Below are 23,692 nucleotides of genomic sequence, written 5' to 3' on the forward strand. Positions count from 1 at the left end.
TAGTGCTGTTGGATACTGATGTAATACTTAAAGAGCAATGCTAATTATTATGTCTTTATTGTAAGTTATTTTATCTATTCAGGAAGCCAACATATATCAGGAAATTATATATTAATTATATGTCTTGAATGTAGGAATGAATTCCTAATTCAAACCTCTGCTACAATATTTGGTTTCAATTTGAAATGAAGACCATCCTAAAATGAGAGCACTGTGCTACTTTTGCCTTATTCTTTTGTAGGTGGACTGAAATTTGTTGTATATATCATGCAAATATAGCTTAGTATGTGTTGAAATTAACTACTTTCAGGATTTTTTAAAAATCCAAGTCAATATATCTCACCCCATTGGCATATAATTTTTCTTATTTCAAGCATTTATTTCTTAATAATCGTATATTTTTTTCTTATTCTGTGATTTTTGTAAAATAATTTTCCTGTTTTAAGATATATGCTCTGAGATTAAATATTGGACTACCTATTTCAAGATGAGCTAACTTGTTTCAAGTAACAAGACTTTCTTTCTCCACTGGTATTAAGAATTTTCCACTTATATTAGTGATTTTTTCTCTTGTTCCTTGGCCTTCATTTTTCAGTGTGCTAAAATTAAGAATGCAAAAGAACCAAATTAAAAATTATTTTCTAATATTCATTGTATTTCCACCGTAGAAAGTCTAATCTCAAGTAATTTGTTCTAAAAAACAGCATTTTCTACTTATTTCAAACCTTTGAACAACTATCACAGCTTTCTTATTTCTAGACTGGAACTAACTTATTTTAAGATTTCTTGGCAAGTAAAATTATCTTGCTGCATGGACAGGTAATTTCACAAATATTAAGTCATTTTCTCCTGAAATTCAATATTTTTATCTTATTTCTAGGCTAAGCTTTTTTGCAGTGTGTATGCTGGCTGAAAATGTAATAATCATAACAAACACCTAATAAGTATTTGGACAACATTTCTATGGTGAGTATTTATACATTCCAATCTTACCAGTATTACTCTTCTAGATATGCACATTTTCATTCATCTAAAGTTTTTCTTTTTGTCTCATATATTTTTTTTTATTTATGTCTACTGCAGCTCTACTGTTGCCTACACTTACTTAGTCTTCATTTTATTAGAGCACATAAACAGACTCCAAAAGCAGTTCCATCCTTTCAAACAAACTTGTACATTGCTGATTAACTTATGCATACTATGAAGTTAGTATTCAAATTACTTTTTTACTTTCCAATGGAAAAGACTGCATTTCATCCAACACTCCCCAATCTAAAAAATGAACTGTTGTTTCATATTTATTCTATAAAATGAAAATGCTTTTTGATTAAACCTGGCATTATTTACTTGAAATCTATAGGACTATGTCATTTTGGATCAAAAGTGTAAGAATACACAGCTAAACTACAAAACATTTGTCTACTTTTAAAATACTATTTATTGACCAGGAGTACTGTGTTAAAACACTGCACATATAAAACATCTAACCATGTAAAAATACTTTCACAAAAATAAATGACCTTATGGGCAAGAGCTATGCCTGACCTTGAATCGCAGGAGCAGTAAGAAAGTTGCCAGAAAGATGGATGTCTTAGTAGGACACTGAATACTATATTTGGAAATTTTTAAACAATCATACTAGACCTGGAAAAATTCTAAACTATAGATCGAGACAGAGTATTAAATCCCCTGCTGATATACATTATGTGAGAACCTTTTGGAAATATTTGGTAAGGAAGACACAATAGCTAGACTATTGCTTAAGCTTGCTGTATTCCCAACACTAAAACATAATAAAAACAAAATGTCTATATGTAAGTTTGTATAAACACATTACCCGTTTGGTTGCTTCTTTACTGTATGGTGTAGTTAATTGACAGTTTTTGTTTAAACTGTATTTGCAAATGTGTCCAAGTGCTCCATTTGGGCAAAAAAGTGTGCTATATTAGATGAACAGAAGCATTAAGTAAAGCCGCAAAGACATGAGAACATTATGTTCCTAAAAGGAAGGAATCTGTTAGTTTTATCCACTTTTTTCATTACTAAAATTTATATTCACAGACCCACAGCTCCTAGCAGAGGTGTCCATGAACTGAAACAAATTACATTTCAGCAGAATTTTAAACTTAATTGTGTAGAAAGAAAAAAAAAACACTTACTCAGTGGTAGATTCATCAGCTTCACTTGCACATTGGTTTTCAAGGCCAGATACTGGAATAACATCAAGTTTTCTGGGAAACATCTGGCCCCCTCCTTTCACTGGAGTAGAGTCTGAATCAGCAGCATCGTCTTCTGAAACAAAGAACTGGATACATAGGATAAAATGAGAGACAGAGTATTAATGGAGACACAAACACCCAAGGATATATACAATGACTTCAGGAATCAAATTTAACGCATCTTCATTGATCACCATACTCTAAGCATCACATAAGACACATTGATGAATTTGTTGACATACAAGTATATACACTTCCAGTCACTGCAGCTTTCAGATTTTAAAATCTAGGCCCGTGGATTATGACATGTCATTATATTATCATCACTGCCAAGCTCAAGTGAGAGGTACAAGTTTCAGTTTAAATAAATTCACAGCCACCTCTCTCACATCCACACAAACATACCTGCACTTCTGGAACATCATCAGACGCATCTAAAACTTCCTCTGTGTCCTTTTCCTGTGTTGCACACTGGTCTAGCTCTTCTTCTTCCTCTTCACCCTCCTCAATAGGAGGTGCACTTCCTCCAGGGGCAGCTGTCCTAGTTTTTTTTTTCTTGGAGCTCTTTTTCTTGGAACCCTTTTTACGGCCATCCGTGTGCAGGTGTGTTGAAAGTGGATGGTGAATGTGATGGGAAGAATGGCGATGATCTATAATCATTAAAAATACAAAAAAACTCATGATATCACAATTTCAATAAAGCTACCATTTAAATTCTGCATTTATATATTTATTCATATATATATATTTAGGAATTTAAAAAGTGCATCAAAATCTGTAATTTTCTAACTGTAAATTCAAACCATTTTTATTTATGTTTTTAAATGACATGGCATTTTCACCAGCTCTTTTTGATACTTACTTATCCAATTATACAATCCAAAGTACATTTGTGGAGTACTGAAAAAAGTGTGATTTGCTGGGTGTTTATCCAACATTCTAATGATTCAATAATTATGTCTTTATATATTGTACTTAAAGCACATAAATAAGTGATATATAATTTGAAGTTCAGAGGCTATGTACTCTGCTGTTTATAATCGCTTTACACCCGGCAGCACTACAAGTACAAACTTTTCCATTTTATATATATATATATATATATATATATATATATATAAGTAGGCAGAAAAATTATTGGAAGTGTTCTAAACAGGGTGCTGAGAATCAGTATCATTTGTAAAATACCATGAGGCAAAGAAGGAATTCACTACCACATATAGCCTTAAAAAAAAAATATATATATATATATATATATATAGCCTTAAAAGCCTTAAAAGAAAGCAGACTTAACAGTGAATGCAGAAAGCCATCTGCACCTGACTACTCCACCATGCATCAATACCAGACTGAAAACTGCAATGCTACCAACTTTTAGTCAGTTTATTTCCGAAGTTTCATCTGATAACAATAGGTGTTAATCAAAGATAAGCTGGCATGTCTGCAGAAATCCTTACAGACAATAAAAGCCTAAAATTCTATTCCTTAAAAGTTTATATCTACAAGCTGAAACAATATATTCTCTGATGGACAAAATAATGTACCTATAAGTAGGTAAATGATCTTTAAGGGTGGTTCTGAGGTTAAGGATCTGCGCTGTCATCCCGAAGGTTGCCGGTTCAAATCCCTGTCACTACCAAAAGAGATGCTACTCTGCTGGGCCCTTGAGCAAGGCCCTTAAACTTTAATTGCTCCAGGGGCACTGTACAATAACTGACACTGCGCTCTGACCCCAAGGGGTATGCGAAAAGATGCATTTCACTGCGTGTTGTCCTGTATAACTATGTATGTTACAAACTATGTATGTTTATTAAATTACGGATTTTTTTCAAATGTTCATTTTTTTCCCTGTGCTTAAAACTCATTAAAATAAAAAGTGTTTTTAGCCAGCAGTTGGTAGCGCTATAGCCTGAACTATTGCAGTGTTAGTTTTCTCTGTTGTTCAAGGTTTTCTCAGTGTTATTCAATGTTTTTACAGTTAGTTTAATATTACGCTGTGCATTCTATGGTTTAATTAACTATATTTGTGCTTAAAAACTTAAAAAAATATATATATTTACATACAGTTCGTATGGTCTGGAACGGATTAATTGTATTTACATACAATCCTATGGGGGAAATTACTTCGGTTCACGACCAAATCGGGTTACGACCAGAGTTTTGGAACGAATTATGGTCGTGAACCGAGGTTCCACTGTATATATATATATATATATATATATATATATATATATATATATATATATATATATATATATATATACACACACACACACACAGTCATATGAAAAAGTTTGGAAACCCTTCTCAACCTGCATAATAATTTACTTTCAACAAAAAAGATAACAGTGGTATGTCTTTCATTTCCTAGGATCATCTGAGTACTGGGGTGTTTTCCAAACAAAGATTTTTAGTGAAGCAGTATGTAGTTGTATGAAATTAAATCAAAAGTGAAAAACTGGCTGTGCAAAAATTTGGGTACCCTTGTAATTTTGCTGATTTGAATGCATGTAACTGCTCAATACTGATTACTTGCAACACCAAAATGGTTGGATTATCTCGGTAAGCCTTGAACTTCATAGACAGGTGTGTCCAATCATGAGAAAAAGTGGTGGTCAATTGCATGTTGTGCTTCCCTTTGACTCTCCTCTGAAGAGTGACAGCATGGAGTCCTCAAAGCAACTCTCAAAACATCTGAAAACAAAGATTGTTCAGTATCATGGTTTAGGGGAAGGCTACAAAAAGCTGTCTCAGAGGTTTAAACTGTCAGTTTCAACTGTAAGGAATGTAATCAGGAAATGGAAGGCCACAGGCACAGTTGCTGTTAAACCCAGGTGTGGCAGGCCAAGAAAAATACAGGAGCAGCATATGCACAAGATTGTGAGAATGGTTACAGACAACCCACAGATCACCTCCAAAGACCTGCAAGAACATCTGGCTGCAGATGGTGTATCGGTACATCGTTCTACAATTCAGCGCAATTTGCACAAAGACCATCTGTATGGCAGGGTGATGAGAAAGAAGCCCTTTCTGCACTTACACCACAAACAGAGTCACTTGTTGTATGCAAATGCTCATTTAAACAAGCCGGATTAATTTTGGAATAAAGTGCTTTGGAGTGATGAGACAAAAATTGAATTATTTGGTCATAACAAAAAGCGCTTTGCATGGCGAAAGAAGAACACCGCATTCCAAGAAAAACACCTGCTACCTACTGTCAAATTTGGTGGAGGTTCCATCATGCTCTGGGGCTGTGTGGCTAGCTCAGGGACTGGGGCCCTTGTTAAAGACGAGGGTCAGATGAATTCAACCCATTATCAACAAATTCTTTCGGAAAATGTTCAAGCATCAGCCACAAAGTTGAAGTTACGGAGGGGTTAGATATTCCAACAAGACAATGACCCAAAACACAATTCGAAATCTTCAAAGGCATTCATGCAGAGGGAGAAGTACAATGTTCTGGAATGACCGTCACAGTCCCTTGACTTGAATATCATCGAAAATCTATGGGATGATTTGAAGTAGGCTGTCCATGCTCGGCAGCCATCAAATTTAACTGAACTGGAGAGATTTTGTATGGAAGAATGGTCAGAAATACCTCCATCCAGAATCCAGACACTCATCAAAGGCTATAGGAGGCGTCTTAAGGGTGTTATATTTGCAAAAGGAGGCTCAACTAAGTATTGATGTAATATCTCTGCTGGGGTGCCCAAATTTATGCACCTGTCTAATTTTGTTATGATGTATATTGAATATTTTCTGTTAATCCAATAAACTTAATGTCACTGCTGAAATACTACTGTTTCCATAAGGCATGTCATATATTAAAAGGAAGTTGCTACTTTGAAAAGCTCATCCAATGATAAACAAAAATCCAAAGAATTAAGAGGGGTTCCGAAACTTTTTCATATGACAGTATATATATATATATATATAGTATATATATATATATATATATATATATATATATATATAGTATATATATATATATATATATATATATATAGTATATATATATATATATATATATAGTATATATATATATATATATATATATATATATATATATATATATATATATATATATATATATATATATATATATAGTATATATATATATATATATATATATATATAATATATATATATATATATAGTATATATATATATATATATATATATAGTACAGTGGAACCTCGAGATACGATCACCTCTGTATACGAGAAATTCAAAATACGAGGAAAGTATGAGCGAAAAATTCAGATCTAAATACGAGCATTGGCTCGCGTAACGAGCCACGAACCAGGCTGTGGGTATAGCTCACGGCTTAGCAAGGGGGCGTGGTAGCAGTTGCGAGCCGCGATCTGCGGTGTCTGCGTTTCTCACCTAAGTGCACAGGTGGGAAACTGCCCACATCCATGATTGTTCCTGTGGCTGATGGGCTGCAGCTGCCATGTCCTCCCCGCATATATAGAGAAGCGCGAGCCGGTTAAGGGGGAGAAATAGTAAAAGAAAAGAGAGAGAGAGAGAGAGAGAGAGAGAGAGTAGAGAGAGAGCGCGAGCGCGCGCACAAGCAGGCAGGCAGGCACGCGGGCGGGCGAGTGAGTGCAGGCTCGCGTGTAGCTGAACAGTGAGCTGAACAGGCGAGCCAAACAGCTGAAGCAGGACGGTGTAGAGAAGGTCAGCTGCATTAAGAGTGTCTCGCCTGTTGCAGAGCCCGCAGGTGAGACGTTAACAGAGAAGAAGCACCGGGGATTGTCATCTGTTTTTTAAAGACGGCATCCTTTTGACGTTTTAAATTCGTGTTAAAGGATTGTTATTCTTGTGTATTTTAAACCTCCACTTCACAACTGTTTTAAGAATTATTTATTTAAAGATTTATTGAATGCTCTACTGCACTTTGGACACCTGTTTTGATTCTTTTAATAATCAGTTATATTATTTACCAGTGTTATTTATTAAAGGTAGACTACAGTATATATAATTTATCAGTGTTATTTGTTAGGAAAATTGATTTTTATGTTAATATATTTGGGGTGCAGAACGGATTAACTGGATTTCCATTATTTTCAATGGGGAAGTTTGTTCTAGATACGAGAAATTCGCTATACAAGCTCAGTGCTGGAACGAATTAAACTCGTATCTAGAGGTTCCACTGTATATATATATATACACAACCCCAATTCCAATGAAGTTGAGACGTTGTGTAAAACGTAAATAAAAAGAGAATACAATGATTTGCAAATCCTTTTCAACCTATATTCAATTGAATACACTACAAAGACAAGATATCGAATGTTCAAACTAATAAACTTTATTGCTGTTTTGCAAATCTTCACTCATTTTGAATTTGATGCCTGCAACACGTTCCAAAAAAGCTGGGACAGGGGCATGTTTACCACTGTGTTATATCACCTTTCCTTTTAACAACACTGAAGCGTTTGGGAACTGAGGACACTAATTGTTGAAGCTGTGTAGGTGGAATACTTTCCCATTGTTGCTTGATGTACAACTTCAGTTGCTCAACAGTCTGGGGTCTCCGTTGTCGTATTTTGCACTTCATAATGCACCACACATTTTCAATGGGAGACAGGTCTGGACTGCAGGCAGGCCAGTCTAGTACCCGCAATCTTTTACTACGAAGCCACGCTGTTGTAACACATGCAGAATGTGGCTTCGCATTTTCCTGCTGAAATAAGAAGGGACGTCCCTGAAAAAGACGTCGCTTGGATGGCAGCATATGTTGCTCCAAAACCTGTGTAGCGGTCAGGGGCCGCTAAGATTCACACCGTCAAAGATGACGGTGATTTATTTATTTTAATAGAAGAGATCCCAGGAACGTCCCCAGCCTTGGATCGACCCACACACACTCACAACAGAGATAATAAAGCACACTGGGAAAGGCAAACAATTACAAATATAATGACCCAAAAATAATTAATGAAAACAGTAATACCACACCTGACCCCTTCGGCGATATTACATTTAACATATAAACACAAACACCACACAGCAAAGTCCATATAAACCAAACCGGATGAAGATGAAAAGTGACAAAGTTAAGTCCAGCGATCTGTTTGTTGAAAGGGTGAAGGAAAAATACAGTCCTACCGGTAGTTACTGATGATGAGGATAAAATCAGATGGTTGATTCAGGAGCACTCCACTCTTCCGGAAAACCAATGAATCCAACACAGTTCTCAGTGCACAGGTAGACAGACAATCCAGACCCCAACGAACGAATACAGTCCAGGATACAATGATTAATTAAAGTTCCAATAACAGCAGGCAGCAACGACAGATAAACGCAACGCACACCGCACCCAAACAAAACAAACTTTTTTTCCTTTTGCCCTCTGCCCTCTTTTAAACCTCCTTTGCCCACCTTTGACCCCAGCAGCCCCTGCAAGGATTGCTGGGAGATGCAGTTCTTATAAAGTAGCACTGCTACAATCCCCACCCCCAGGCCGTGGTGTACGGCCGAACCGAGGCTTGAGATTAGCGATATTAACAGTGTCTATTTTCTTAGTCCCTGGCAATCCACACTCTACTGCGTAGGTCACTGGTCCCTTCTTTTGGACAACCGTAGCCGGGCCGAACCACTTAGGAGCCAGTTTAGCCATGAATTTCTCAGAGGCTTTGGAGAGGGGATGAGTCCTGATCCAGACTTTCTCCCCAACCGAGAATTGCACAGGCTTATGTCTCTGGTTGTACGATTGAGATTGTCTGGACTGGGACCTCCCCATCCTCTCCTTTACCCATTGTGTGATTTGTTGAATACTCTGCAAGTGATTATGTAATGATGTGTCTGGTTTAGGTGGGTTGAGCTCAATGACCCTTTCTAGTGGACCATTTATCTGTCTGCCTAAAGCTAACAATGCAGGGGTTTCACCTGTAACCTCGTGCACCACCGTGTTCAATGCGAACCGCAGCTCAGGCAGCCACTTTGTCCAATCCTGATGGTGGTGTCCGACGAAGGATGCTATCATGGTCTTCTGGGTCCGATTCAACCACTAAGTGCGATTTGATTGGGGATGGTATGCTGTCGTTTTCAGGTGAACCACCCCCCATTGTCTCCACAATTCTTCGGCCTCTGTGCCGGTAAACTGCGGGCCCCGATCTGTGATGATGTTCTTCGGCACCCCCCATCGGGTAACTATCTCATCCTTCAGGGTGGAACATATCTTCTTGGCGGTGGCATTAGCCAAAGGGAATAGCTCCACCCAGCGGGTAAAATAGTCCACAACCACCATCAGGTAGGTCTTCCGGTCCTTGCTAGCAGGAAATGGTCCCATTAGGTCCACGCCTAGGCTTTCCCCCGGGGTAGTGATGGTTACTGGCTGAAGCTGTCCCGAGGGTAGACCAGGTGGGGTTTTGTATTGCTGACAGGTGGTACAAGTCTGGACATGGGACCAGACGTCTTTGTGTACAGTCGGCCACCATGCCACCTCCAAGATTTTAAACAGTGTCTTAGTAAGTCCAAGGTGACCACCGATCGGCTATCATGATAATACTGTAGAAACTTGGGCACATATGTCTCGGGCACTACCAACTGATAATGGTAACCCCAATCTTTTGTTGGAACACAGCGATAGAGTGCCCCATGAAGTTCCCTGTAATGTATGCGGTCAGGCCTCCCCCCCGAGCCCTCTCTCAACCCCTGACATACAGGACTGGCTGCTTGAGATTGAACGATTTCTTGCATGTTCAGGGGAAGATCAGGCCAAGGGTTAGAGACCGATACCGCACATACCACTGGCGCGGGCTCGTGAACCCGTGATAAGGCATCGGGCACAACGTTAGCACAACCCTTCCGATAGCACACCCTGACCGTGAACTGTTGGAGGCGCAGTACCCACCTTGTTAGCCTAAGACGTGGTCTTCGGGCAATTGAATGCCCAGGTCAGAGCCCTATGGTCAGTGTAGACTTCAAACGATGTTCCCTCCAGGAAGTGCCGCCACTTTTCCACGGCCCACACGACAGCGAGGCATTCCTTCTCAGTGGTGGAATAATTATACTCGGCGCCCCGTTAGTAACCGTGAAGCATAGGCCACCACTCTTTCCTCTCCTTGGCTAGTTTGTGATAGAACGGCGCCGAGCCCGAGGTCACTTGCATCAGTGTGGACCTGAAAGGTTAATGAAGGATCAGGCTGTGCCAGGACTGGAGGCGATATCAGGGCCTGTTTGAGTCTTTCAAAAGAGTCCTGGCACGTTGGTGACCACTCCCAGGGGGATACCTTCCTCAGCAGCTGGAACAAAGGGGCAGCGATGTCGGCAAACCCATGCACAAATTTGTGGAACAACCCAGCCATCCCCAGGAAGCGCTGGAGACTTTTTACCTCCTGGGGCGCTGGGTAGTCCAAGATGGACTTAATTTTCTTCGGGTCCACTCGGACCCCGTCTGCTGACACCACATGGCCGAGGAAGTTCAGATGGTCTTGCTGAAATCTACACTTCTTGATGTTGAGGGTCAGATGAGCCTTATGCAGTTTCTGGAAGATGTGGTCGAGGTCCTTTAGATGTTGTTGGACAGATGGGGAGAATACAATGATGTCATTGATATAAACAAAACAAGTCTTCCCAATGAGTCCACGGAGTACCTGCTCCATTAGCCATTGGAATGATGCCCCAGCGTTTTTAAGTCCAAAGGGCATCACCCGAAACTGGAACAACCCCTCAGGGGTGATGACGGCCGTCTTTTCCATGCTACTCTTCCCCATCCTCACCTGCCAATACCCTGACTTCAAATCAAGGGAACTGAATACTGCTGCCCCATGCAAAGACTACAAGATGTCATGAATGAGTGGCATGGGTTAAGCGTCATCCAAGGTCTTCTTGTTCAGCTCCCGATAGTCCACACAGAATCATTAGGTCCCGTCGGCCTTCTGAACGAGCACCGCAGGGCTAGCCCATGGCGAGGCGGAAGGCTCGATAACCCCCTCTGCCAACATCTGGTCAACCCACTCCTTGATTATTCCTCTTTTCAGAGGCGACACTCTGTAGGCTCTGTGCCGAACAGGGACAGGGTCGACTGTGTGAATGTGATGACACACCACCTCAGTCAGACCCAATTTGTCCATCCATACCGAGTGCCACCTCCTAAGCAGTGGCTGAACGAGCTCCAGCTGTTCAAGAATAGCCTTCTCTACTGGGCTGGGCTCATCCACCAACTGCGCGAGATAATAACACAAGTTAGGCCAAACCAGATTGCTTTGAGCCTTCGTCCCAAACCGATGGACTTCACCCCCCGGCAACTCATACTCCATCCGCGACAGATGGATAGTCAGACCTGCCGACACAAGAGAGTCCATTCCCAGGAATAAGGGCATTGACAGGTGGTCATCTTCCAGGATGTAAATCTCTGTCTCCCAGTGTGTCTCATGTAAGCAGAGCCTCATAGGAACCCTGCCCCTGGCCCCGTGCGCCCTTCCATCCGCAAGAAAGAATTTTACTTTTGCACTTCCCCTTAACTGCTCATGAGTCACTTTAAGCTTTTCCCACAAGCTGTATTTCATAAGGGTATAAGTGCTCCCTGTATCTACGACCGCCTCTCCAGTGACACCTCGCACTTGTACGGGCAGCACTAAGAGGGCAAGGTGGCTTGCACCAGGGTGAGATCGGCACGGGGATCCACTGGGGCCTTTCCTCGTGGTTTGGGACAGGGGACATCCCGAGACGTGGGACCCTTTCGAGACCCACTAATCCCGATAGCCGGCCAGTCCTTCTCCACTCGGGACCCCACCTTCACCAACTCATCAACCGACTTCACGACCTCCCTCACAGTAGCTGCCACCCGAGGGTCACAAGCGTCAAGGACACGTCGCAATATCTCTTCCTCATGCATGTCAGATCGCCACTTCAGGCACAACGCACGGAATTCAAAGACAAAGTCCTAGAGACTCTGCGATGGCTTTTGTACAAAGGTCCGGAGCTTTTCTTCCAACAGCACCTGGTATTCATCTGAGAGGAACGCTTTCAGGAAGGCAGCGCGAAACTCCGCCCAGGTGTAACACTTGTGCCGCTCAGCAAACCACAAAGAGTGCGCCGGCCTGCTGAGTGCCGTGTTCAGGAATCCCCGCAGCTCGGCTCCACTCAGAGGATGCAGTTCCACGAACAAGTCGACCTCCTCTACAAAGTCGACAATGCCCGTGGGTGCACACTGAGGGACCAGCTTAGGGAACTCCATCCGCGGCATCGCAACGGACAAGGACAACTGTCCCCAGTTGTTCCCCACTCCCGCTAAAGGAGTCGACTGCCCCAGTGGCTGCGCAATGGCACGCCAGCTATCCTGCACCTGCCTCCTCCCTCATATTGGCTTCCAGGCGCTGCACACACTTCGCGAAGGACTGTTTCAGACGCTGCACCCTCACAACCGCCTCGCCGGAAACTCGGGCGGCCTGTGGCATCGATGAGATCATGGATGGTTTCATCTCGGATGAGAAAACTGCCGGCGATGTGATCCACCCGCGTCTCTAGCTGTTCTAGGTGCAACGTCAGGTCATGCAGAAGCCATATCTCATCAGTCTCGGGCTGCTCCGGACTGGAGACACACAAGAATCCAGCAGGCTCAACTCCTCCTCGGGAGGGGCTCTGACCGTAATGTGACGTGGCCTAGGCTGCGGACGCACATCCACCAGTGGTCCACTCAGCTCAAGCTCCTCGCCCTGCACTGCGCTTACAACAGACATGCTTCTGTAAGTGGTGTATGTAAAGTCGGCTAGAAGGGAACGCAAATAACCTGGCTCCTACCCGGCTCGCTAAAATCTGTAGCGGTCAGGGGCCGCTAAGATTCACACCGTCAAAGATGACGGTGATTTATTTATTTTAATAGAAGAGATCCCAGGAACGTCCCCAGCCTTGGATCGACCCACACACACTCACAACAGAGATAATAAAGCACACTGGGAAAGGCAAACAATTACAAATATAATGACCCAAAAATAATTAATGAAAACAGTAATACCACACCTGACCCCTTCGGCGATATTACATTTAACATATAAACACAAACACCACACAGCAAAGTCCATATAAACCAAACTGGATGAAGATGAAAAGTGACAAAGTTAAGTCCAGCGATCTGTATGTTGAAAGGGTGAAGGAAAAATACAGTCCTACCGGTAGTTACTGATGATGACAATGAAATCAGATGGTTGATTCAGGAGCACTCCACTCTTCCGGAAAACCAATGAATCCAACACAGTTCTCAGTGCACAGGTAGACAGACGATCCAGACCCCAACGAACGAATACAGTCCAGGACACAATGATTAATAAAAGTTCCAATAACAGCAGGCAGCAACGACAGATAAACGCAACACACACCGCACCCAAACAAAAACCTTTTTTTCCTTTTGCCTTCTGCCCTCTTTTAAACCTCCTTTGACCACCTTTGACCCCAGCAGCCCCTGCAAGGACTGCTGGGAGATGCAGTTCTTATAAAGTAGCACTGCTACACCTGTATGTACCTTTCAGCATTAATGGTGCCTTCACAGATGTGCAAGTCACCCATGCCATGGGCACTAACACACCCCCATACCATCACAGATGCTGGCTTTTGAACTTTGCGCTGATAACAATCCAGATGGTCCTTTTCCTCTTTGGCCCGGAGGACACGATGTCCATGATTTCCAAAAACAATTTGAAATGTGGACTCGTCAGACCACAGCACACTTTTCCACTTTGCGTCAGTCCATCTCAGATGAGCTCGGGCCCAGAAAAGCCGGCAGCGTTTCTGGGTGTTGATATATGGCTTTCGCTTTGCATGGTAGAGTTTTAACTTGCACTTGTAGATGTAGCGACGAACTGTGTTAACTGACAATGGTTTTCTGACGTTTTCCTGAGCCCACGTGATAATATCCTTTACAGAATGATGTTGGTTTTTAATGCAGTGCCGCCTGAGGAATCGAAGGCCACGGGCATCCAGTGTTGGTATTCGGCCTTGCCGCTTACGTGCAGAGATTTCTCCAGACTCTCTGAATCTTTTGATGATATTATGGACAGTAGATGATGAAATCCAAAGATTCCTTGCAATTGTACATTGAGAAACGTTGTTCTTAAACTGCTGGACTATTTGCCGACGCAGTTGTTCACAAAGTGGTGAACCTCGCCCCATCCTTGCTTGTGAACGACTGAGCCTTTTGGCTCAGGCATTAGAAAATAAACCAGCATTTTTTGAACTGTTCATTAAATTTTGGATTAATATGAAATGTCCACAGCAATTGATTTAGCTTTTGAGTTTTAAATAATGGTATAACATATGGTAAAATGTACAGCAATATTAGCTTTGCATGTTAGCAATGGATTTTATACCAAAGAAGTCTGAAACATCACTTAAGGTGTTGTAAAGATAAACATATATTCACACATAGTTAATCACTACAAGAAACCAAAGAGGATAAAAAGCCAACACAACTAACAGTAGCAGAACTAGATGTACTGACGCATATATTCATAGTATGATATAAATACCAATTAGAATGGGAACACCAGAATTCAAACATATACACAGATAAGAAAGAAAGGCACAAGTAAGCATGCAGGTCTAACTTTGATAGACCCTCTTAAAATTCAGCAATATTTTTAAGAGATATAGCTTTGTATATACAGTGGAACCTCTAGATACGACTTTAATTCGTTCCAGCACTGAGCTTGTATAGCGAATTTCTCGTATCTAGAACAAACTTCCCCATTGAAAATAATGGAAATCCAGTTAATCCGTTCCGCACCCCAAAAATATTAACATAAAAATCAATTTTCCTAACAAATAACACTGATAAATAATATATACTGTAGTCTACCTTTAATAAATAACACTGGTAAATAATATAACTGATTATTAAAAGAATCAAAACAGGTGTCCAAAGTGCAGTAGAGCATTCAATAAATCTTTAAATAAATAATCCTTAAAACAGTTGTGAAGTGGAGGTTTAAAATACACAAGAATAACAATCCTTTAACACGAGGTTAAAACGTCAACAGGAAGCAGTCTTTAAAAAACAGATGATAATCCCCGGTGCTGCTTCTCTGTTAGCGTCAGCGTCTCACCTGCTTCTCCCATGCAGGCTCTGCAACAGGCGAGACACTCTTAATGCAGCTGACCTTCTCTACACCGTCCAGCTTCAGCTGTTTGGCTCGCTTGTTCAACTCACTGTTCAGCTTCACGCGAGCCTGTACTCGCTCCCTCTCCCGCACCGACTTCCTACTGCTGCTGCTTCCTGCCTCCTCCTGCAACCTCCTTTCTCTCTCCTCTCTTTTCTTTTACTTCTTCTCCCCCTTAACCAGCTCGTGCTTCTCTATATATGCGGGGAGGACATGGCAGCTGCAGCCCATCAGCCACAGGAACAATCATGGGTGTGGGCAGTTTCCCACCTGTGCACTTAGGTGAGAAACGCAGACACCGCAGATCGCCCTGCGGCTCGCTACTGCTACCACGCCCCCTCGCTAAGCCGCGAGCTATACCCACAGCCTGGCTCGTGGCTCGTTACGCGAGCCAATGCTCGTATTTAGATCTGAATTTTTCGCTCATACTTTCCTCTTATCTTAATTTCTCGTTTACAGAGGTGATCGTATCTCGAGGTTCCACTGTAATTACAATAGAAACATACTAAAAAGGAAAAATGTCTGTGTTGCATTATGTCTTTTTACATTACAAACTTTATTATTAATAGAGTGTTACTATGCAGCTGTTCAATATCACTGAAAATCCCTGTGATCCTGTATTAGAGTAAGAAGCTCACAGAAATTGACAAACACCTTAAAAAAGCCTTTTTGATTTATAGTATATTTACAAAATCATATTAAAATGAAACAGTTTTCATTAACAAATTTTACTTGCATATCAAGTATAAGAATAAATATATTAAGAAAATAATGACATTATTCAAGTAGCAGTTTTAATCATTTGCTTGTACTTCTTGAATGAAGCTCAACAGATGCACCAAACAGGTAGGTGAATTTGCCTTTAATTGTCACCATACAAGAAAGCTCAGTGTGCACCCAGATGCATAAACGTGATAAAAAGTATGATATTAGGAGGCCGTAAGTTACATAAATGTACCTTTAACTCAACTCTCTGTGAACAAAAGTTAATATCCCATTTACTAAAACACTGAAAATGTTATTGAAAACAGTCTCACATTCGAAGTCTTCCTCATTGTAATTACGACGGAGGTCTTCGCCACTGCGACCATGTGACTCATGAAGAATCTCCTCAAAGCGTTCAACTCCTAATGTCTTATTCAAATCACCTTCCTCTTCTTCCGAAGTCGGACTCCATGTGGAGACTATTTCTTGTTCAGGCTAAAACAAAAAAAAAAAAATAGGACAGATTTTTTTATCAAGATATCCCTTGTTTCTGCAATGCTGACAGCATATAGGAAAACATTCTGTAAAAAAAAAAAAAAAAAAAAAAAAAATCTTGACCCTGAAGGAGGTGAATAAATATTTGCTTAAAACTAACAAATATCATTTTGAAATGAAAGCACAATTCAGAAAATAATGTCTTTGAATAAAAAAAAACTTTAAAAAAGATTCAGTATATACAATATATACATACACACATAAATACATACAAAAAAGTAAGCAAAAAAAAAAACATTTATTCACAGGTGTGGGATAAATATTAAAACTGAAACCATCTAAATAAGGAGTAAGAAAAATAACCATTATATAAATTCAATAGCCACTGCAACAATGTGTAACTAAACAGCAAGGAAACAGCAGATTTCAAATTATTTTTAAACACAGATACTGTAAGGTGCCAGGACAACATCGGCAAGGAAAGACATTTCACGGCTTGTTCTCTAGTAATTGCTGTAGGGAAGCTGGTCTGGAGGTGGTTTCACTCACTATGCTATTCACAAATAGGATAGTACATCATTTAGGTTGAACTAACCTCAAAACATCACGAATAGTGTGATCAGCAAAATTCATCAAAGCATTTTTTTGCAGTGAATTTGGGGGTTTGCTGGCGACCTTGCTCAACAATGTTTTTTTTACTGAAAATTCATTATGCTGCTAGCTTTTGGAAACTGCTTTTTTCAGAGCCCCATGATGCTTTGTAAGGTCAGCATGACATCAAAAAGCTGTGATTGCCAACGCTGGATGTGCCACCTCTGTGCCACCCTCACAAGTAAGCTTTTCATGTCCTAACTGTCTGCTCTCCTCTGCTTCTTCTCTACTTGTCCATCAGAAAGCTGTCAGTAGCAGCAACCGCTGTGCTGGTGACAATCTGATGAATGTGTGGAGAGGCAACACCCCAGTCAGACACAGAGTGGCAGTAGCAGCAGTCACTGCCTGTGAAACAACTGCATTGTCACAATGATAGACCAACATTTACAAAAAAAAAATGAGAGTCCTAGATCAATGGAGATTTACAGCCCCCTACAGCTGGGGCTAGAGCTGAAGATAAGACTATGAACTCCAAATTTATCCAGTATGAATGTACCCTACTATGGACTAGTTGTACTGCCTCATGCCCAATGGCTCAAGGATATGTTCCAAAATTTCAACAGATATTGCTGAAACACTAGAATGTGTTAAGATTGTGTTGAAAAAAGGTTCATTATTCCTAGTAATAAATTATTTCCAAAGGTACTGAAGAAATTATTTTTTCATTTTATGCGTCAAGAAGTAGTTTGATCTCCCACTTTTGGTAAGTCTTGTTATCACCTGGTGAACACATACAATTTAATGCAGAACTATCAGTAAAATAAATAATCCACAACATTTTATCAATATGTATTATCCTGAAGCAGTCAAACTGCAGTACTAATTAGCTTCTGAATCAACAAGTCATTTTTATGCATTTTATTTACATCAAACTAAATAATTTTCAACAATAAATTCTCAATGCATCTACCAGCATCTATATAACATGCAAAGTTTCTTTATTTTTCACTCCTGTATTAATACGCAGTGACTCTTTCAGTGAACCATCTGAAAACGTTCAGATATATTTTGAAAGTGCAAAAGATATGGAATAATAGTGTTTCTTAACTAAAATGGAAATATTCAGATTTTTTAGGAGGTTTAAATCAAGATAGCAAGGGATGCAAGAGGTAAGTGAATTAAATGTGAGGTTAATCTGTAGTACTAGGGTGTTGTACCGTGTTAGCCATTATGAATATAGATTACATCTTGCCTGAAGAAGGGGCCTGAGTTGCCTCGAAAGCTTGCATATTGTAATCTTTTTAGTTAGCCAATAAAAGGTGATGTTTTGCTTGACTTCTCACTACATGTAAGGTTAATGAAAAGCTTAATTGCATCTACATCATTTGTTCAAATTAAACTGCTCAAACTACTTGAGTTGCAGTAAAAATTATAGAATACTTTTTTTATTGTTATACTGCCTTTTATTTCTTTAAGAGTCTATAAATGAACCAAATTCAGTAATATATTTTCTAGTTCTGCCCCATAAGCAACTAATACAAAGAAGCAGCCAACACTGCATAGGTACAATGACAGTTCAAAATTCAAAGTGTAAGGAGTAAATCGGTCTCTTGAACACACTGTAAAACAAACAGAAGATGTCATACAAAATGATAAGGCATCTTTGAGGTTCGAGATAAATCCCATACAATTTATTATCAGCATTTCTTATTTACATGTGCAAATGCTAAAGTATGCAGTAAAGACTATTGATAAATCAAAAATTGCAATTTACAAATTCATACTAAAATGACGAATGCATTTGTCCTTCAGAATTTTGTCAAACTAATTAAAATGTTTTATCAAGTTACATACATAAATATGTAATTTTTAAATACAGTGGACTCTTGACTTACAAACTCAATTTGTTTGCGAGGGCTGGTTGTAACTCAAGTTGGTTGTAAGTCAAGACTATTTTTCCCATAAGAAATAATGGAAATGCCTTTAATGTGTTACGAACCGCCCACGGCAACACTTACTTAACTTTTTTTAATAGAAAAGGGTTGTATAATGTGCATAATTTACCAAAAACACCAATAATTTTTCTTATGTACTAACCAAAAAGTTATAAAAAGTGCCTTGCCTATCAGAAACAACAATTTCATACTGTACTCACCATTTAAGTTGACATCTTTGGCTTGCAGGAAGGAAGGAGGAGGAGAATGAAATGGAAGGTGGTTATTGTTTGGAAGGAGTTTCCTTATACAAATCTTTTCTTTGTAAAATTGTCAAGATGGTGGATTTCGACATGCTGTACATATTAGCGAGATCGGTCACATGAACGCCACTCTCATATTTCCACACAATTTCCTTCTTCGTTTCGATTGTGATCGCTTTCTTTACCTTCGTTACCTTCACTTCCTTCCTTAGCAATTATGGAAATAAATTATATAAATCACTGCACTGACCGAAATTACGTCCACAAACACATGTATCTGGGCTCCGACTGACGCTTACAAATGCTCTCGGCTGTTTGTTTACAATCGCACAAGCGAATACACGTGACCGCATTCGGGTCATAATGCAAGATGTTGGTCTTAATTCAAAACAAAAATTTTGGTCGTAAAGCAAGTTGTTCGCATGTCAGGCCGGTCGTATATTAAGGGTCGACTGTAATATGTTATATTACAAAAAGGAACAAAAACTCAAATTGGCCACTCGCTCTTTTCTATATAGATTAAACACAGCTAAAAATTAGTCTGACGACAGTATTTTCAAAATTGTGATTTTAATAATGGCTCATAAGAAGCGTATTTCTCATTCAAGAACATTTTTAAATATTTTACAATATTTAACTTGTCATGACCACAATAATATCAGATCTAAGATTCATGCCATGTCTTTACTAAATGTACTGTAGTTGTACATTTAAATAAGGTCCGTAGTAATAAAATTACTGGAGACATTTTCTATTATGTGGAGACATTATGTTCATCCATTTGGTGTCCCCCCCACCCCGAGTTGTTGTGTTGTGACTGCAGTTGCATACATTCCTCTAAAGTGCTTCAAGTGTATATGTCATCAGTCTCATCTGCAGGAAATTTGAAACAAGAGTAAGATAGTTCCTAGGGGTGGGCTAGGAATGGGTTCCCTGTGTTATGCATTTTTCTATAACACAAACATATTAAACTGCACTATGGTCCATTAAATTGATTTTTGTTGATTATGTGTATTGTGCAGATATAGGGAAAATTCACAGGTGTTAATGTGCCCTAAATGTAATTAGCAGCACCTGAATACTTGTAAGGATTAGTTGTAGGATATATAGCATTTGACTGGGACTGCCTCATCAACAATCTGAGCATTTCAGTATGAAGTTAAACAATAGTTCAGGGTTTGTTTTGCTTTTTTAAAAAAAAATCTGGCCTATTACACAACAGATAAATACTGTATATCTAAAAAAGAAAATATTCAGATTAGAAATGTTTGAAATACACCAGGCCAAATAAATAAAAACTTTAAAAATGCAGCATGTTTTCTATAATATTGCCACATATATTGCATATATTGTGCAGCTTCACAAGTGCCTTATACATAGTACTTGTGCATAGTGCAGCCCGAAAATTTGTCAATGCTTATTATAACCCTTTAAATGTTACAAATTTATTATGAAATCCTCCTTTCTATCAAAGGTTGTCCTTATTTCTCTAACAAAGATGGTTTATATCCACAAACACAATTAATTATTCATTTGGACTGATATAAGCAACTGGAAAAAACATACCCAAATTACCACTCGCTCATGTGTAAAAGAGACTTAGAAACAAATTTAAATATTTCAATCAATGATAAAAGCCCAAAATCAAATGGCAAACAAAGTTTGAGAATTCTACCTGTCCAGACATATTTTAAAGAGAGATTTTAAAATACTGTAATTTTTTAATTAGACATCCTTCAAAATTATATCACATGTGAACGTGGAAAGAAGGATCACAGTAGACTTCAGAACTCTCCTGCTATACTTGATATGTGTGTTTATTCCTCAACAATATGATGTAAGCTTGACTCCTTTACAAAAAGCACTGATGTTCAAAAGATGAACAGAAGATCCTAAATGTAATGTGTTTTTTTGGGGGGGAATACACCAAGGCTTTCTGCCAAAATACTTAGATTATGTACCAAGAAAATAATTTCATCCTTCTGTCAGGTATAATTGTCAATGTATCAGAAATGGAGATGGTGCCTTTCTGCAAATGGAACTGGCTAAGTTTCTATCATTTAAAAAGCTATGAATTTAGAGCAATACACACAAATTCTTGGCCCTATGTTGTGAGCTAAAAGAAAATAGGTCTTCCAGCATGACAATCTGAAAGATTCCATCACATTAACCAGTGCATTAAAAGTAAGACATTTCATGATATATGATGAAAGTTTTCTTCCTAAAGCAGCAAACAAATTGGTGGCAAGCTCAAACAGCTGTATAAGTAAAAATGGGCAAAAGTTCGTCAAAGCAAACATATGAGATTGATTAGCAGCTAAAGGAAATATTTAGCTGTTGTCATAACTAGTATAGGATCTGGTACCTTGTACTGAAATAAGCATTACTTTCAAATTTGCTTTTGCACATTTCATATTTTCCAGTTGTTTTATTATTTTTATTGCCTGCAGCACTTCCTTGCAAGAATTACATTTTATTAAACAAAAACTTTATAATATATATATATATATATATATATATATATATATATATATATATATATATATATATATATGCAATGCAGAATTGTATTCACCGTTTTGATGAATTCTGACAACACTATCTTGCTGTAGACAGTGGCAACTGGACTGTGACACAGTAATCTTTTGGTGGCAATATTTTGGTATAAATATTAAAGGCTAAAAAAACATTGCAATTGTGTCAGATTTCTGTTTTGCAGTTTAATGTTCACAAAGAATATTGGTTCCCAATCAATATCAGGGAAAAAAAACAACAAAATCATTTTGCATTACCTTGTAACAATGTGCTGAATTATACCATTCCAGGTACCTGAAGAACACTGGATGATTCAACATACTTGAGCAATGACAATGAAATACTCAGAAATGCACTGCCGCATAAAAACCTCTGCTTAAAAGCAGATATTCAGGGTTACAGAAGGGTGGAAACTCAAATACTGGTTTGGCTGGCTCTTCAGGCCTGCCTTGAAGTTCAAACCCATAACCGCATCGGCAGACCTCCAAAAATTGCAAGGTTTCATTTCAAAATGCATTTCCCAAGCTATTTTTATGTCACTGTAACATGTAACAATTGTACATTTAAATACAGACTAAATTTTCAGTTGTCCAAGTCACTCAACCCCATAAAAACTCACAAAATATACGTTTAAAGCCAGCAAACTGGTTAATATGGATTATTTAAAAGCAGGAACTAACCTACCTATGTGTGCATCTTAATTTCATCATCAAATTTAATGTAGCTTCCCTTCTTTGCAGTGTTTTCAATTTCCTCTTGTGAAAAGACTTGGCTCTCAAGATGTAAATACTGGTTTCATCATAGTTTATCACTGCATTAACTGTGGGCTGACAATGATGTTTCTATTCAATGTCAGAGTGTGTTTTCACCACAAAACTTAATTTATGAAACATTCTTGCTGACCTCAATTAATATTGATTGGTAATGGTGCGACTCCCCCTCCTCAACAGTTGTTTCTTGCCTTGTGCCAGTTCCAGGATAAGCACCAGTCCCTCATCACCTTGAACTAGATAACATCATTGTAAACCTAATGGGTGGATGGATGAGTAATAACTTTCTAGTGAAATCTATTATGCACAATTATGGTGATCTTGGCCTATTTAACTAAATTTACATTTGATTATGAGTTGGATTAACTTTATAATATAAAGCATACTGTTTTATAAAATTCTTTGTGACACACCTGACTGTGAAAGTTGCTATATACAGTAAATATTGATGGAATATAAACAGGAGAAAAATATCATGTGTTACTAATTATGATATGCAGATGTACTGGTTAGTAGTAAAGCATCCAGTCAATGAAGTTCAAAATGTTTAGCACATCTCTAAACGACCAAGAGTCTAGTGTCTGAAATTGACAAGAAAAACCCTCTGCTTCCTATGACTCCATGCTGAACTAATTATTTTCTCCCTTCATCCTAAATAATTTACTGGCCTTACTATCATAACAACATCCACTGCATTGGATTTGATTTGCCAAAGCTTATACAAATTAAATAAAACACAACCCATCGATTTAACAGAAAGAAACTTAGATATAATCATCATATTATTGTAGAAGTCACTGAAGATCAGAATATTCAATTCATGCATCTTGTAACTTATGAATAAGTACTACTTTGAAATATCTCAGCCTTGATACTGTTTGACCCACACTAGCATTCAAAAGTTTAGACCAAATTTAAATCAATTTAATGATACCTTGATACAAAGAAACAAGTGTCAATTTTTAACAAAAACATGAAAAGTTCTGGATGATTCTGAACACCAGAATGCCACTGTATGCCATTTTACCAGACAAGAGGAAACTAAAGTTGGAGTAAAAAAAAAAAAAAAGTGTAGTATAG

General features: G+C 38.9%; 1 protein-coding gene across 3 annotated transcripts in view; it reads right to left on the bottom strand.

Annotated features, from left to right (window-relative positions):
* slc4a2a (solute carrier family 4 member 2a) overlaps positions 1-23,692 on the bottom strand; it is a 384,353-nt gene that overhangs the window by 88,481 nt on the left and 272,180 nt on the right. For 2 of the 3 annotated variants that reach the window (XM_028803867.2, XM_051928815.1), the window contains 3 exons: positions 16,357-16,519; positions 2,625-2,869; positions 2,160-2,305 (listed from right to left, as the gene is read on the bottom strand). In XM_028803867.2, the coding sequence (XP_028659700.2) occupies positions 2,160-2,305; positions 2,625-2,869; positions 16,357-16,519 (554 nt within the window). Of the gene's footprint in view, positions 1-2,159; positions 2,306-2,624; positions 2,870-16,356; positions 16,520-22,099; positions 22,208-23,692 lie in introns of those variants that run through there. The other variant, XM_051928814.1, reaches the window with a different exon arrangement.

This window comes from Erpetoichthys calabaricus, chromosome 6 (genome assembly GCF_900747795.2).
Source record: "Erpetoichthys calabaricus chromosome 6, fErpCal1.3, whole genome shotgun sequence".
NCBI lineage: Eukaryota > Metazoa > Chordata > Cladistia > Polypteriformes > Polypteridae > Erpetoichthys > Erpetoichthys calabaricus.